At 40.7% G+C, this 17,386-nt stretch overlaps 1 protein-coding gene across 1 annotated transcript in view; it reads left to right on the forward strand.

The window, feature by feature from the left end:
• Positions 1 to 17,386, forward strand: part of khdrbs3 (KH domain containing, RNA binding, signal transduction associated 3) — an 84,554-nt gene that overhangs the window by 49,549 nt on the left and 17,619 nt on the right. Inside the window, exons 3-6 of the mRNA XM_036515940.1 lie at positions 3,474 to 3,590; positions 8,424 to 8,570; positions 9,813 to 9,952; positions 11,794 to 11,980. Of these exons, the coding sequence (XP_036371833.1) occupies positions 3,474 to 3,590; positions 8,424 to 8,570; positions 9,813 to 9,952; positions 11,794 to 11,980 (591 nt within the window). The remainder of the gene's footprint in view (positions 1 to 3,473; positions 3,591 to 8,423; positions 8,571 to 9,812; positions 9,953 to 11,793; positions 11,981 to 17,386) is intronic.

Consider the following 17,386-nt stretch of genomic DNA (forward strand, 5'->3'; position numbering starts at 1 on the left):
TGTACCATGAATGTATCTGCTCACCTCTCAAACACACTTTCTATTTGAGCGAGTGCTATTTTGTCTTCATGACCTGCACAGTAAAGATTGTGCTAATGAAGGCTTTGGCTGAAGGCCTTTTCTGCCTCTGTTCAGAAGCTGCAGAGAAGTCATTCCACTGAGTGTGGGCGTCCTCATCTTTCTTCTCTATTGTTCTCATACAATATTATGAATATGACAGAAGCAGTCACCAAAGAAAATATTGCTGAAATGCCCCCCCCCCCCCCCCCCCCCAAAAAAAAAGGAAAAGAAAGAGGATTAAAAACTCCAAAAACAGTGAAGTAGGAAATGGCGAAAAGGATCCCAAAAAATCAGGGCACTCAACTGGATAAAATATAAAAAGGCTTTATTTTACTGGGCAGATCAAACATACTTGTGCCTTGCCACAATAGCCTTCAATATGATATGACATACTAAGACACACACAGATATAAATATCCTTTTTCATCATTTGTTAATAAAAGATAATGAAATGGCATGGTATAATCAAAATGACCAGCACCTGTTTTTACTCAACAATGCATAACTGGAAATCAGTCTATAAAATATCAATATAGTAGCACACCAATGAATGAAGTTTAAATATTGAAAGCGTGTTCAGATGTAGAGTATGGGTCCACTTGGCATTCTGAAGAATGTAACAGATGGCTGTTGGAAGACAAAGTTACAGACAAACAAGGGTGGAAGAACTGAACTATTCGTAGAGTCTTTTATTCTGGTCATAATCACCTATTGCAGATTCCTGGAAACGGCTTACGCATGCTGCATGTCTGGCAGCTTTGGACAAATAGAAGGCAAACAAACAGACAAAATGCTTCCTCTGAGTGCACCCCTGATTGGCACTGCCAGTGAGTAATGAATTCATAATCACAAAAATTGCAGTGTGACTCATGCCATTGATCTTCTTCAGGGTTGCGGTGCACTAACGAATTAAAAATAACAGGAAAATTTCATTGCCTTTATGTCCCTGGTGAGTGCTGTTGGATGGTTGTGCAGTTATTCACTGTTTTCATCATATTTTGACAATTCCTTTGAAACGTGAAAAAAAAGTTGCAGGTTTTTGTTCATTATCTGTCAAGTTTGCAGTTACCCACTGTCAATTTAGTCCATTAATGATTTTAGAAGGTAATTAGGCTTATGCATTAAAAATGGACTGTTACGCTAAACCTTGTGAAACAGTTGCATACCAGGAGTTCTTTCTGACTGCTTTGGTGTAATGCAGAGACTAAATACCTAAATACTGAATACCTAAATGTGATGCCTTGGTAAATGATGTGCATTACTGATAATGCATTTTTGAAGGGTGTGGCCTTACACTACATGGGAAGCATCCTATCATAAAGTGACCATCTTTTTCAACATGTTCTAACCACCATGGAGCTCCTATGTCTCTATAAATGAGAATTTAAGCTCACCTTCACTCCAACCCTCTACTGTGTCATTACTACCCATGTTAGGTGATTGGACAGTGGACAGTGGAATACATTTACATTACATTTATTCATTTGGCAGATGCTTTTATCCAAAGCGTCTACCCATGGATCTCATTTACACACTCAAATTTATTGTACAGATTACAGCGATCAGAGCTGTTCCCCTCAGGTTTCTCTCTCAATCCTTGCTGGATACGTTTTTTCTAGATCACTAATTAATAACAGGGCAGAAAATAGAGATTGATGTTGCCTGATACTGGGCAGATTTATGCACCTAGAACACCTAGTTCTGTATTATTTTGTGGCCTTTATTATATCTAGATACAATAGGCCTTGTCTTCAAGTTGAATAGACAAATATCAGATTTTTTTTCTTCTTGTTTCTTACATAACACCATTTGTTTTGCAGGCACTAACATTTACCAAAAACTGCTTTTGCTCTCAAAGGACACTCCGATTTAAGAGGCCAGTTGCTGGATGCTCTTGTGAATTCCAGTTTTGCCTACATCATGTACGAGTTCATTTTAGACAGTGAGCTATAACGTTCATCTTTCCCGTTTACTGTAAGTTGCCATATACATTTAGAAGTGTTCCATAACAAAATAATCTCTTAGTTAATTTTGGGTGAAGTATACCGCATGCTTTAAAGAAACACCTAAAGTTTTTAGTTAAAGTCAGGCATTCATTTTGGCGGATTGGTGACGTTAGGGACTCCTGGAGGATCGTAGCCAATTCTAGAGTATCGGAAGGCCTCTAGTATCATTTCTCTTAAGAGCGCACTTTATCTTTCAGAGGTAATAGCGTTTCATCTTCCAGTAATGTGTTCTGCACTGGCTGTCCCGCCTTCTTCAGCAGAAACAACTGTGCGCTGTCCTTCTCTGAACTCACCATTCATACACTGGGAAACAAGAACTATTGTATTATCACCTGACATTCAAACACAGGCACACAGGTATATATAATAAGTTTATAACACTTACTCTTAGATTCAGTCAAAATTTTTCCTTGAATTTGACTCACAGCTGAATGCCAACTGGTGTTCCTTTTGTGCTCTTCACAAATAGATTTTTTTGATGACTTAAGCAATCACCAAATGAATGAAAAAGAGTGCGTCTTTCATCTATTCTTAAGTCAAAGTTAAGAAGAATGTTGGTTGATGCTGGGGGTGGGAATATTATTCCTATTCTTGTTGTTGCTTTCATCTGTTTCATGGATGCTATCCTCTCTTTCTTACTTTACTTGCAAGTAAGTGTAAGTGAGGCTTATTTAATTCCCAAAAGTGAGTTCCAATGATCTGTATTACAATATGTTACACACACGATAAGAGCCAAGTCTGCTTGCTGAATTTACAAACCCAGTTACAGGCATATTTTGATGCTAACCTGGATGCTAACACTACTAAAATTGTTAAACCTTTCATGACGCGGAAAAAAGCTCACGGCGTACAGCTCCTGAAAACAACCCTTAATAGTCAGCTCTCTCTGTGCTGGCAGCAGGATAGCGGCTCCATAGCTTGTTAGAGTGAGGAGCTGAAGGCTCAGATCTGCTGTTTTCAGGAAACTGGTAATAAGCAAACCGAGAGGAAACAAAAGGCGATGGACATGGGTGATGTGTAAAACAATACAGTCCACTCTGTTTCCATGCCCGCTAATTAATGACCAGGGATGTTCTGCCAGACAGGGACATAATTTGTAGGTTAGGAGTGGACCCAACTGGAAATGAAACGGCCATTTCTTTCCTCTGTGTCCATCTCCCGTTGGCTCCATTTTATTTTGAAATCACAGCCTTTAGGTTGTACTCATCACCAAATGGACTGTATATAAAAGCTTATCTTTGGAAAGGTTCCTGGATTATCCTTTGGGATTTGTGTGTGTGTAGGGAATCCAGGCCAATTTGGTCAGTCTGTGCTATACATATGCATGTATGAGTGGGTTATAAAATCACAATGTTTATTTCTAGACTCAAAAACACCTATTAAACAAATGATTTTCTTTTTTTACAGTTTAACTTTGTTGGCAAACTCCTTGGGCCGCGTGGAAACTCCTTAAAGAGGCTACAAGAAGATACCCTCACAAAGATGTCTATTCTCGGGAAGGGTTCCATGAGAGACAAAGATAAGGTAAGATCTCTCTCCCCCTCTGTTTTTGTGTCAGTAAAATGGAAGCATGTCCAACCTAAGGAAACAGATAATGATGTTTGACTGAGTTGTCACCTGGGACACTCTTTGTCTTTCCTGCTGGTTTGTCACAGGTGATTTGTGGCTTTAATCGGTATCATGCATTTTGTCCTCTTTGATAGTCACAATCAATACACCACAATGACATATGCCTGATCGACGGGCAAAAAAAGATCAGAAAAAATCTATTTGCCTAATCAGCTTTCTAACCTGGGGAAATCTTTTCCTCAACAACACGCAAAAAGGCTAAACTGCATAATCAAGAGCAACAGCCTTTTACTTCAGCTGTTTCTTTTTTAAAATAACAGTTTAAATAAAAAAATAATAATAATACCAAAAATACTGCTGATTCGCAGAGTTTAACCACATTACGACATCTTTGAACAACAGTGAAGTATTTATAAGAAAAATAAAAGCATATACTTATTTAATAAAACTGCTTCCTGCATTGTTAATCTTCAAGGTTTTGTATTATTATATTTTTGCATGATTGCTTCCCTGTTGCTCTGCGCATGGTTCCCTCAGTGGGAGGGTTCACCTGTAGTGAGCCTTTAAATTCCACTTGCGCCACAGGAGCAGCAGTCTTTGCCTGAAGCCTGAGAGCTGAGTCCATTTGCCAGGGTGATTTATTAATACTGGGAATTCCTATTTTGCTTTTCATTTCATTTGATTTGTTTTGAGAGCAATTAAGATTTATATCGAACCCTCCCGGTGGAGCAAGAGGAGGCACTGCACCACAAAAGAAAAAAAAAGGAATGAGTGGTTTTACTAAATAAAGTATCTGGCTTGTTTCCTCCACATTACCTGTCAGCTCAGGAGTAGTAAGCAGCCTACGGGATTTCAGCATGAGCACCCTTCGAGGACAGCAGATAGTGAAATATTGGAGTAACGGGCATGACAGCGAAGAAAATGAAGGCTATTTGTTTTGTAGCTCTGCTCCGCAAAACCAAGAGAGGGAGCCGGCCAGCACCCAGAGGGGCTCTTAAAACAGGGGAGCGCGGGGTTCACCTGCAGGTTACTGTCACAAAGCCGGGGGAAAGCAGCAGAGCAGCGGGATTGCAGCTGCATATTCACTCAGCCATGGCGAAAACCCTCTGAACGACACGCACGAAAGAAGGACATGGAGTGCCATGCGGTTTAATTGTTGCGGCCCTGTGTGCTTTAACAAAGGGTCCAGGGTTCGAATCTTGGGTGGGATGCTGGCCTTGCACGCTTCAGAAACATTCCACACTTCAAAAGCCCAGCCGTGTAAATGCACTTTGAGACAAAGAATTTTAAGTGTCCCTGGACAAGGCTGCCTGCACATGAATAATGTAATATAAACTGTAGTGCGTGTGGACCTGACAGCTTAGGATCATAATTAATCTGAAATTTACGCTTGTTAAAGCCATGTTTGTGTCAAAGAAACGACAACTTAGTGCCACTGTCTACAGTAGCAACTGTCTGTGCTGTCAACAATTAAATGTGATGTGTACATATATATTTTTTTCTTTTTTCACTTTATTTGCTGATAATAATGTTCCAATGAGATGATTGCCGGCTGAGGTATTTTTTGTCTTGATGGGAAATGATCAAAAACATTGTTGTGTCGATTATGTTACGGCCCGAAAATCCACCAATGTTACAATAACAGAGAGGATGAAATTGGTCATAACACTAAGCCATATCACACGATCACAATCAAACACACCCAGTGAGCCACACAGTGCTATATACAAGCTAATTTGCATTTATTATTACAAGTGGAGAATATCAATTAAACTAATACATAACTCTGAATATGATTACAGACGGTCTGCAAAACCTCACTGGGTGGCAGTATAGCAAAATCCAGTGGCGTCTGTTGAGATGGTATTGAAGTCAGTCCTCGTGACGTAGATCAGGAACAGACTTCTTCCAGGTGTTAAATTCAAGAAATTGCTATTTACTCTACTACCGGTTATGGCATGCGCATACTTCAAGTTATTAATAGAAAACATGGATAACTTGATATCTGTGCATTGCACAGAGTTGTGATTCTAGTAGCTTGCAAAGTGGTGGTCTAACACTGTTAACAGGCAACACGGCAATAAGTAGTCTGGCATTGTTAGAATTATGCTTCTTCGCTACGGTTCCCGGCGTCCTTTATAACGGGGTCCCCTCCTCCGTTTGCTAAGCAACGGTCAGCGGCGTCCTCGGTTCCCTGCATCTCCTGAAGAGGTTTTCCCCTGCAACGGTCATCATGGTCCAGGTGCACGGCACCTGAAGATGTTGCGCAGAAACAGGAAGATGCATCTTCTCCTCTGTATACAAGGGGACACAAAACCAAACACAGCACAGCACAAGGACCAAAACGAAACAACCAGCAATACAACAACAAAGACAGCGGAATGTAACAATTATTTTAAATTGCCTTTGTAAGTTATTTTTGTGCAAGATTCTCTTTAATTTTATGCTTTGGTATGACCAGAGGGCCCCTGTGTAAAATGGAGAGAGAGCTGTAATGCAGAAATCCTCATCTTAATAGGCACAAACGTCAGGTTGTCAAACACAGGAATAGCAATCCTCTCTCCACTGACCTTATAGCAAAAGCTGCTCCTCCACACCTCCAAACTGTGAGCCCCCACGACCAGTCGCCTTCAGCCACCCTCCCCCTTACGCCTTCTTCCTGGACATAAACCAACTAGCTTGTTTGAAGCTCCAGTGAAAACACTCTCGATTGGTCCTGTTTTCCTGGTTCAGTTCCCTCCACAGGCAGTAGGAGAGAAAGAGCCAGCATGCACAGAAGCAAATGAAGTGGATTACTTTTGTTTGGTGTTTACAATACCAAGTACTCAACCGTTTTTAACTGCGTGGTCTTTGCTTCCAGTTATAAAGATAAAATCATCTGTACATAATAATAGTAAAGGCAGCTGAGTGTTTTTGTTCTTGTGGAAGTAGCACCTTAAAAAAATCAGTAGGGTGAAAATTATTTTACAAAATGACTATTTTGTAATGACATTGTCAGTGCGCACAATGTCACAAGCATGAATATTCATCTTTTTTACTCCAACATACCGCTATAAAATGTAATGTATATTGCACTGTGATTGCACATTATCTGATTCACACTGAGTTTTTCCCTCTAATGCGTGGCCCTTTGTAGGTGGCTGCGTGTTTCATTTTCAAGAGGAGAATTACTTTTGATAAACAGATCTGCACTGAGAAGTAAAACGGCAGATTCTGCCAGGAGATAGGCAGGCCAGACACCTCTAATCTCTCACCATTGGCTCCACAGATGCTGCGCGAAGCCTTCGGATTATTGATGTCTGTTATCTCGAATACACAATGGGCTTGATTCGCGGGGCCTGCGTAAGGGCAGGAGTAATGCGGACACGATCGCTCCACCATCTGGCGCCGTAAGACCCCGCTACCAGCGGGGGTACGCGCAGACTGCAAATGCCTCCCATAAAGCGCAATTTATGGAGGCGCGTTAAGAGGAGGTTAATCATAATTATGTGACATCACAGCCTTTTTAGCGATGGTGCTGAATGGGTGATGTGCTGACTCGTGAGCCGCAGAGTGCTCTGGGCACGTCCACTTGTATACTGTCAGTGGATCTGAATTGTATGCGATCGTACAATATGTAAAGCAGATGGGAAGGAGTCACATATTATGAACTCATTTAGCACTGGGTTCCTAATGGAGTATAAACAAATGAGAGATTTGAGTCAAAGGCTTGATGAAAGCCCTGCACTCTTAGGTTTCTCTTAGGCACCCTATTTAAATCAAGGTGTGAAATGTCCTATGCTGTGATCAGTTTTGCCCAAAATTTGCCCTTCGACACAGCTCTGGTTTTCTTTTGTCCTCCTGTAACTTTATAATAGTTGGTATATGTATGATTGTTGCAGCACGGTAGGTTGACTGGTAACATCACAAAGCCCATAGCTTAGCAGCATTCAGAAATAAATAATGCTGGAGGTTGCATTACACATACCTCTCCTGGGAGCCCAGCACCCAGTGATGTAGACTTTAACAAGATCCACCAGTCTGTGGTTATTGCCTGGAGAACCAAAATAACAACATGATTTTTTTTTTTTTGTTAGGCTATTTGTCTGTGGAAGATGTATGTCATTCCTCTCATTACCTAACATGATTTATAATATCTGAATTGCCGTTTCATTTAATTTGGTTGTACATTTATTGATTTATATCCACTTGCAGTTTATTTTGCTTATTTTAATCAACTTAAGCTCCAGAATTGAATATGTATAGTTCATGAGGATGATGTTAGGAGATGGCAGCTATTTTAAGAGCTTTGTGTAGCCAACAGTAAAGACATGGCTCTGGTCTCCGAGTTGTTTCTCCCTGTGAGTCATTCATGCATTTCATCTTACGTCTTTTTGACTATTAGCTACAGCAGGCAGGTGGCTCATTACCAGATTGCACACAAATGCACACATTCAGTTGTTTTCTTTTCCAAATGTATGGTGAAATTTAAAATTATGGTTGGGTTGCACTTTGCTCTATATCAAAGCAGTTACACAAACTAACAATTGCAATAATAGTATGTAATGGCAAGTAGTTACACTCTTGTTACATAATTATTTACACTACATAACTAACTTGATGAACCCTATAAATAACAATTTAATAAATGTATGCACATTAATTACAGTGTAGTAGATGTGTAATGGCACGCAGTTATGCTCTTACAGAATGAGTTAAACTAGCTAAGCTGGAATGAAGTGTAACTCTTTAATATGATGGCTGTATATGAGCAGCACCATGTAATTCCTCTGACCCACTGTGTTTCAGGAGGAGGAGCTGCGGAAGAGCGGGGAGGCCAAATACCAGCACCTCAACGAGGACCTGCATGTGCTGATCGAGGTGTTCGCCCCCCCGGCCGAGGCCTACGCCAGAATGGGTCATGCGCTGGAGGAGATCAAGAAGTTCCTCATCCCGGTGCGTACACGGGGCTTCAGTGTTGGCTCAGCGACGTTAGCCGAGGCTCAGAGAATTAAGTCCTCTGTTTCACGCGAAGGCTGAGCCCTGTGGCTCATGTTCGAATGTGGTCGTGTCATCTCTTTTGTTACAAAAAGTTATGGACACAAGTAATGTGTACATACACATCGCCTCTCAGTGGGACGAGTGTAATGCATACTTGGCGACTGCAAAAACTTGGGTGGAAAAAAGTCAGCTCTTCATTCCAAAGGCCCTGCACCATCGCCTTAAATCTGAGTGATAAAATTAAGCAAATCGCGCATGTTTTCAGTACTCAAAGTACACTGAGAGAATACTCATAGGACATCATGAGACTCGAGGGTCCCTTGAAATCGGTGACAAATGCGGATGGAGCACTTGCTTAAATTTGTTTGTTGGAGCTAATGACAAAATGCAGTGTGGTCGAAAGGAATTGAGGCGAGAGGGAGATAAGGGAATTGTTTTATTACCAGTGGAAAAGCTCATCTGGAATTGAATAGCACCGCATGCTCTTCAATCAATAACCCAAGATTCTGGCTGATAGTTGGATTTGTGGAAGTAAGATGCAGTTGTACATGTTGTTTGAGTTTCAAGGTGATATCAGCTGACCCCAGCGCAGTGTGTGAAACCATAAGCTCGGGTGCCAGATGTGTGCAGTAATCACTAACAGCATGGTGACAGTTCTGTGGGGCTGAGGCTAGCATGATTTTTTGGTTGTTTCTGATCCAGCATAAACACACACTGCTGATGGTTTTTAACCTCATCATTACTTGTGCCCATACCTTTTTTGTAACAAAAGGTATACTGCAGATTGTTGTGTATGATGTACCATGAAGAGGATTATGGCAATCCAGTCTGTTTTAATACACAAAAGTATGATCCAGTATCCACTACAGCACCGATATCTCCTGAATCTTATGAGTATCCATTATGGCCCTTATGTATTTCAATAAGTAGTAAAGTGGGAGATCCATTACTGTATGAATAAGAAATTCAGTTTTATTTACATATTAATTGCGTGATGCAACACAAGAGTTATGTGATGATAAATCCAAACGCCATCCTGAGCTTTATCACAGGAGGAATCAGAAGCATCCGTTGCCTCAGGAGAAACGGTCACAGGGCTGTAAGTGCATTAGTTAGATATTCCCAGGCTGTAACCTGGAGATAAAGGAGGTAATTTAATATGGTGTAATTGAAAGGGGTGGCGCGCCTTGTCTGCAGGATTACAACGATGAGATCAGACAGGCGCAGCTGCAGGAGCTGACGTATCTGAACGGGGGCTCGGAGGAGGCAAAGGTGCCGGCGGTGAGGGGGAAGCCCGCGGCGCGGGGAAGAGGAACACCTGCTTCCGGCCCGCCCAGGTACCACCTGCAGCTGCTCGTTAATGGGACGCCGTTTTTGTGTGTGTGGGGGGGGGGGGGGGGGGGGGGGAGTACTGTAGGAATCGAGGCATGCAAACATTAAGGCATCAAGAGCAATGGGTCTTTAACATCAAAGGCTCTTTGTTTTCGCTGTATGCCTGCCACACACTAAAGTAAACAGTGAGTTTTAAAGTGGTCTAAGGTCTGTATGTAAGGTCTGATGAGCATCAGGGAAACAGGCCTACAACTGCCAGCGGCACCATTTTACTTTTCTCTTGAGTTGAATATTCAATGCGGTTAGCAGAGTCCATTTTGCTTCCTCAAACTAAAGTGGTATTCCTCATATGTTAAATAAATGAATACCACAGGGTCATGAGATGAACAAGATGAGAGGTTTTTACTGCTAAGAGTAAAGAATACAATTAGATCATTTTTAAATTAAACTATAATTAGCGTTTACCATGACTAATTTGATTGTGATTAAAAAATTAATGACATGAATTTGTTTAAGCCTTTTGTGACTGATTGAGTACCTTTGCAATAGTGGCAATACTAATAGTTCACTACATTACTGTACAGTGCTTTTGTAGGTTTCAAAGGAACAAAGAAAAAGATCTTCACCTTGGGTGACCAGCAAGAAATAAATGAGCCAATTAACTGGGGATTGAATAGGTGGCCAGACAGGGCGCAGATGTGCTTTTATCGGCATTGGTTTATGAGGGTGTAGTTCAAACTTCCAGCTTCGCAACAAGCTAAAGCATTATTGCTCATCAATTCGTTGTAGTCATAATTCAGTCCTCAAGCATACGGCCTGTTGAATGATTGTATACTCATGCATAAAACTGTTCAGTATTCTCAGAAATGCAAGAACTCAGAAAATACTGTAGCCAGCAATGTAAGCATGATTGTGGTAAAAAGAGCACTGTGCTGATCGTTATTGTCATCATAAAATAAGACATTTTTCTGGTAAAATATACAGTCAATGTGTGAACTAGGCAGTAACAAGTGTGAGAACCCACAAAAATTAGCTTAAATTCTCATCAAGGGTTTTATATATATTTTTGTTAATGAATGAACCTCTGTGAGTTAAAGAAGTTCCTTATGAATGAGCTTTTCCACAGCTATTAGAGGAGTTTTGCCCTTGTCAGACGTATTTCAGCCAGTTCATGTCAGGTGGAAAAAGCCCCGTTATCGTTATGTTTCTAAATATAGTCCCAGCATTCAGTCTCCATCTAATCAAAAAGTGCCAGGCAGGGTTACAGGAGCATCTAATGGGAAACAATCTCAGATGTCATTATCCGGCCAGGGAGTCCCACGCAAGCAAGAGACTGTAAGGTGAGCTACCAATATGCGTGATATATATGCAGAAAAGCTTGATAACCTCATGCCGGGAAGGAACTGCCACAGTCCACTGAAAAAAATCACTTCCAGAAAATCGTAAGCCGTCCTAGACATATGAGTTAAGGCTTTGCAGAAAGATTGAATTTAGCAATAAGGAGGCACTCACTTGCCTACAAGGAAGACTAAAGGTTCTATGCAATATTCCTGCTTGGCAGTTAATCCTCAGTCGTTACCATAACACATTTGTGCAAATGTTGCTTTGCTTTGTTATGTGCAGACAGCGGGGCTTCTTGGGGAACAGTCTAGAGACACAATGGTCATAATCTGTGTGATCTTGGCCAGTGGGATTGTTTATTCTGAATTCCGGAATATTCCTGAATACAGACCCACATAGCGTCAAGCACACATGTTAATGTTGCAGTGCAAAGGTTAACAGGTGTGGGAGAATGGTTAAGGTGTCCCCCTTGTCCTGCAGCGTGTTCCCTGTTTTTGTGTTGCAGGAGTCGAGGAGGAGTTCCCCCTCCACAGGCCGCAGTGCCCCGGGGCGTGGCCCCCAGGGGTGCCCCGCCTAGCCGAGTCCCCGCCAGCAGAGGGAGAGGTGTCCCGGCACAGAGGGCCCGCGGGGCGCCGCCCCCATCCGGATACCGCGCCCCCCCGCCCATCGTGCAGGACTCCTACGGAGAATACGTGAGTACGCTCAAACAAACGTCAATACCGCAGCGCGCGGGATCGAGTAGCGCCCTCGAGGCAACACGTCTGACTGCGTTGGTCTCCCGCTCTGTCGAAATGATACAGCGGGCTTTGAATCGTGTCTCCAGCTTAGCCCATCATCACTGTCACACACCACAAAGGCAGTGGCATGCCGTTTATTCCATTCACAGCAGCAAAGCGCACCACACAAGGCCCCGCCCCCCCCCATTGCTTCTCCAGACTCGTCTCATCCCTGGCGATGTCCTGTCAGGCTAAGCACATTATTCAGCTCAACAGTTGGACTTGACCGCAGCGGCATTACAGATGTTAGCCACATCTGTCATGCAGCATTAGGTAACATGGCAGAAAAAAAAAATCAGATTTCCCTTATAAATCTGCCTTATGTTCATGGGGGAGGACTGACCTGAGCCATTTATTTTTGATTTTATTTTTCTCATGAAAGGTCAGGGCTGTGATGTGAACCTAAAAAAATGAAGCCCACCCATTTAATCCCTCAGTCAGATGCTGTCACAAGAGGGAGTTTCACCCAATCACAGCTGTTGTCTTTGCCTCTCAAGTAAATTATTTATCTGATGTAAACCACTGCCTCTGATGTCACGTCTGACAGGTGTTCATTCTTATTGGCTATAAACATGTCCTGTGAATCACAGGGGCACATGGGAGGCCATTTTAAAACAAGTCAAAACGTAGAAATGGAGGGCTGAAGTATAAGGTGATGTGAAGCTCAACAAATCTGTATCAACAATTTTTTGATGCTTTGAAAGCTATTCACAAGTTAGAGACATAAAATATGTCATAAGACATTAATTATCCTTTAATTCATGTATTTGATTGCAAAGTCTTTTCATTGTTAGGATAGGCTTAATGACTATGTTGTATATTCAGCCATTAAAAAAAGATTGAGGGATCAAGATCACTTCTGAATATGTTTCAAACGAAACACAAAACTTAAAGATCTTGCTTAATGTTTTACTTTGAGAAATACTTTAATACAAAGAAAGCATCTAAAATTGGGTGCTGTGGCATTAAATATTAATAAGAATTTGGTTTAGCTGACTTGGATGGTTTTCACCACTTCAGTGATACATAATACAAAGTAAACAAGGTTCATAGTTTTCATTACAAACAATACATTTAGCCACTTCCCCTCAGCCCTATAGAGTACAACCACAATTGTTTTTGGAGCCAATTTAAAAACTGAGAATTGAGTAAGAAAATTACCTGAAGACTGTCCAGAATAAATGTTAGATGTGAGCACAGATGTAAAAGCATAAAAATGATGCACTGTACACACGGAATATATGCCATATGACTTCAACTTGTAATGGAAAACAGTTAGCTTTACAGATGTGCCCTTTCTCAAAAAATAAATAAACAACATAACATAAAAATGCAAGCAGCATTGAGACCCCTCTGTCGAGCTATCAGCACTTTGCTTTATGACAGTCAGGCTATGGCCTGCTTATTGTGATATGGTAACATGCACCTGCATGAGACGGTTGATTTGTCACGTCGCTCAGGATCGCGGTGAGGGAGAACTCTCTGCCCTGTCTCTTCGTGAGGGCACAGATGGAGGATACTCCGCAATATGTTGCACACATCCTTCCTTTCAGCTCGTCACTCTCTCTGAAGCTCGTGAAAAATCACAGTTGCCTTGCTTTTCGTGAAAACAAAACAAAAGCCAAATGGAGTCACAAACGATGAACCACATTATGCAGCATACAGAGCTCTGGAGGAAACTAGTATGCCTGCAGAATATGTGGTGAAATGAAGTCTGTTGAATGCGAAAGCAAAATTGGCTTGGGAGTTTCCTCACCTCTGTATGAGGAGTGAAAGGCTTTCAGACATGTCCAACCAACAGGTCTGCCATATTACCTGATCATGTCCATATTAAGTAATCTATTAAAAATAACCAAAAATCAATATAACAAACTGGATGTCTCTGAAACCAACTAGTTACCCTTGCGGAAGTTAACACACCCTTGTAACCTTGTACTCTGCCCTTTTCAGTATTGCCATGCTAAAATATTTAAAAACTTGGCTCTCAACAAATGTTAAATTATGCTCTTTCAGAGTTGTTCCAGCTGCCGAGGGATAATCTGCTATTCTTTTGTACATGTAATGTTACATGAAGTTACTTGTGATGAAAGGCTGTTTATGAGATGAGGTTTTTGCAGGAGTGCTGTGCAAAAGAGCTCCGTGGACATTCTTGGTGAAAACAATAATTAAATAGAGACAGATTAAACATAAATAATTGCTTTGTTTGTTTGTTTGTTTGTTTAATTAACTGGATGAGTTATCATGTTAATATTGACAGCACTACTTTTTTACTGATCTGCCATCAGTCCACAGGGTTTATATTTTACGTATTATATTTTACATATTATAGACATATATATGAACAATTTGAATATTTATACTGTAGAAAAGACTTCAAAACACAAGTACATCTGGCTTAAACAGCAGTCAGATTCTTTAAGCACAGTCCAAGAAGGATTGTACCTTGCTGTCAACTCAGATGCCCAGGCAGATTGGCATAAACACTGCATATTTAATAGACAAGGGGCGAAAAAGGTTGCCTCACCTGGAAATAGCCCCGTTAGCCTATACCTAACAACATCTGACAGCTTTATTCGGAGGCAGCAATTCAAAGGCGGGAGGTCATAGCAAATGCCTTCTGGACCAGCTGTTCCCCATCATTGTCACAGTTGTAAACTGCTCCCGTGACACGTGCACCTGTACTTTGGAGTGAGCCGCAACATCTGCCCGATGATGGATCTGAGGAAGTCACTGCCTATTGCTGGCGGAATGCATGCAACCACATAAAGCAAGCAGCACATTCTACGTCCTGAGATTTTAGTTCAGCATCATTACTGAAAGAGGCCTGTCTCAAGCACATATATTATGTCTGGGTACTTACGTATGTATTAAATACTTATATATTACTGTGGTGTATTACTGAACTTGCTGTTGATTTTTTTAAATTGTTTTAATTTTTTCTTTATTCAACTTATGAATTAAGCATGGCAGTGGGTACCATAGTGATTTGTGACAGATTAACACACGTTCAGATTTGGTCTGTTGTTTCCTGTACGCACATTTTGCTTGTGCAGCCTTATCATGTCAATTTTTCTTACCTTTGCTTTGTAAGTCATTCCAGAAAAAGTGTCTTCTGAGTGACAAAATGTACACGTCTGCAAAGAACAAATGTAATGTGATAATCACTGCTAGGTTCCTTCTTTTGATAGCAAAGAGGTTTCTTCACCCACCCCAGCCCCTGTCTCTAATAATTCCCTAGCTGTGCCCCACAACGGAGTAGAAGGGGCTTCCCTGCTGTTAACTTCCTGCCACAGATCCATCCTTTATTTTTACACCCTTTTTATTTGTCTCTTCTTACTTGTGGAGGGTAATCAGGCAGAAGCATGTGAGGAACAATGCACAATGGTGTCTACATATGGACAGGACATAATAGCAATAGCTCCCATTTTACATGAGCCAAGTGGGTGGTTCCACAGTAACGCCGTATCCTATCAGTGTGCCTAATACACGTTTCACTAAGAAAAAGCTTTCTGTGTGCAATAAGAAATTTTGTATTTTCGATATTGTATTTTACAGCATCTGATGAAAATGTAGCTTCTCAGGAACCACAGGACCAATTTGTGTTGGTGAAGTTTGTTCTTAAAAAGTGTTTAAGTTCAACAAAATGGCTGTGAGGAGCCAAATGAACTGCAGATATAGGCCATAAATCCCACAGCAGTTGTTAGGCTGTTGAAAACATGACTGTATTGTGGAGGGCTTAGGGAGGTATCTGTTCAGCGCATTTCTCATCAGTAGGTCACATGGTTTGGCTGTCATACTGGATTATGTAGTTATTTCTCCTACTTAATTCTTATAGATTAACCGTGTGGTTTAGTGTCAGTAAAATGTGGGCACAGATTTTTTTTTTTTTAATTATGTGGATATCATTTTTATGCATTTTATTGCATGCTGAGTTCGAGGTTGTGCTTGTGGTTGGCTCCCATAATTACTGCTTGAAGTTACATTATGTAATTATATTTATCCAACATTTTAAGTAACTTCCTGCTGTGCTGTCCTCTACCATTACCAAGGGCATATTGGTAGTCTAGGAATGATGATACTGATGCTTTATTCTTTAAGAAAAAGACTTATGAAAAAGACTGGACGTGTTATAGTTCTCAATACTTTAATTGTTTTACACATTTTCATTCATTTTTTCCCCATAATATCATTCATTGTTGTGTATCCGCTATATTATGAGAGTAGTAATATCCAATTGCTGAAAATCCAATAGCTAGGATTAAATAAACTTAAATGATATTATAATATGCTATGGATAATTGACTGGTTGTTCAATCTGATTGCATCTTAATTTGTTCCCAAATCATATTTAATACATTTAATTAAATTATAGAAAACACTTAGGGTCTCTTTTCTTTCCTGGAATTGATCTAATTGTGAGAGAGGAAGTACTGCATTAACAATGAGAAGCCCAGAAGTGCTTCGAAAAACTTTGACCCTCCTTCTTAAGAGTTGGAGGCAGCTGGATACTTGAAAATAAGGTTTTTCTTTCTTTTGTTCTCACATGACTTTGGGGTGCAAGCACAGTTGAGAACATTCCTTTAATCACTTTAGTGTAATTGCACTTGCAGGGGAATATAACAAATTGATAATAAATTATAGACTGTGAGAAAGTGTGATGTGTCTATACCCTTAATCATGCCCATATTGTTGGTATATCTCAAGTGGCTTACCTTTTTTATTAAACAAATTTCCCACACAGAGATTGAGAACTTTTTCAAAAACATCTAAAGAGACTTAATATTTGTATTTTCATTGCTGAAATAGTATCAATCCACAATAACATATAGTTCCATGACTTTTTGTAGTAATGAATGCGAACAGATTGGGGTAAGTAGAACACAAGTGGTCCATATGACCTACAAGTTTAGGATTTGACATAAAGGCTATATTCAGTCTACAGTCTACTTGCTTCGAACCCCCAGGGCTTATGTGCACTCTCCAGAGTTCCACATGAAAAGGGCATTTTCTGTAGCTTTTGACCTTTACAGTTCACAAACCACATGGCCGATTGACCTGAAATTGACAGCAGTTGACACAGTGAAATTGCACCAACATTGGCAAAAATGTAGAAGCAAGAAGGTGCACTTCATAAAAAGATCAGGTAATTTTACATGCTATATTTTGAGGGATAGCAACAAATAAATGTGCTGATGATGTGCATTTCTACTCTACTAATGCAGTTCTTTGCAAATGAGTGTTTTAACACTTATGTAGTGTGTTAATATTAAAATTAAATTTAAATGCAATTATAGCCAGAGGTCGTTTCAAGAGGAAGACTGT

This window comes from Megalops cyprinoides, chromosome 21, assembly GCF_013368585.1.
Source record: "Megalops cyprinoides isolate fMegCyp1 chromosome 21, fMegCyp1.pri, whole genome shotgun sequence".
Taxonomy (NCBI): Eukaryota; Metazoa; Chordata; class Actinopteri; order Elopiformes; family Megalopidae; genus Megalops; species Megalops cyprinoides.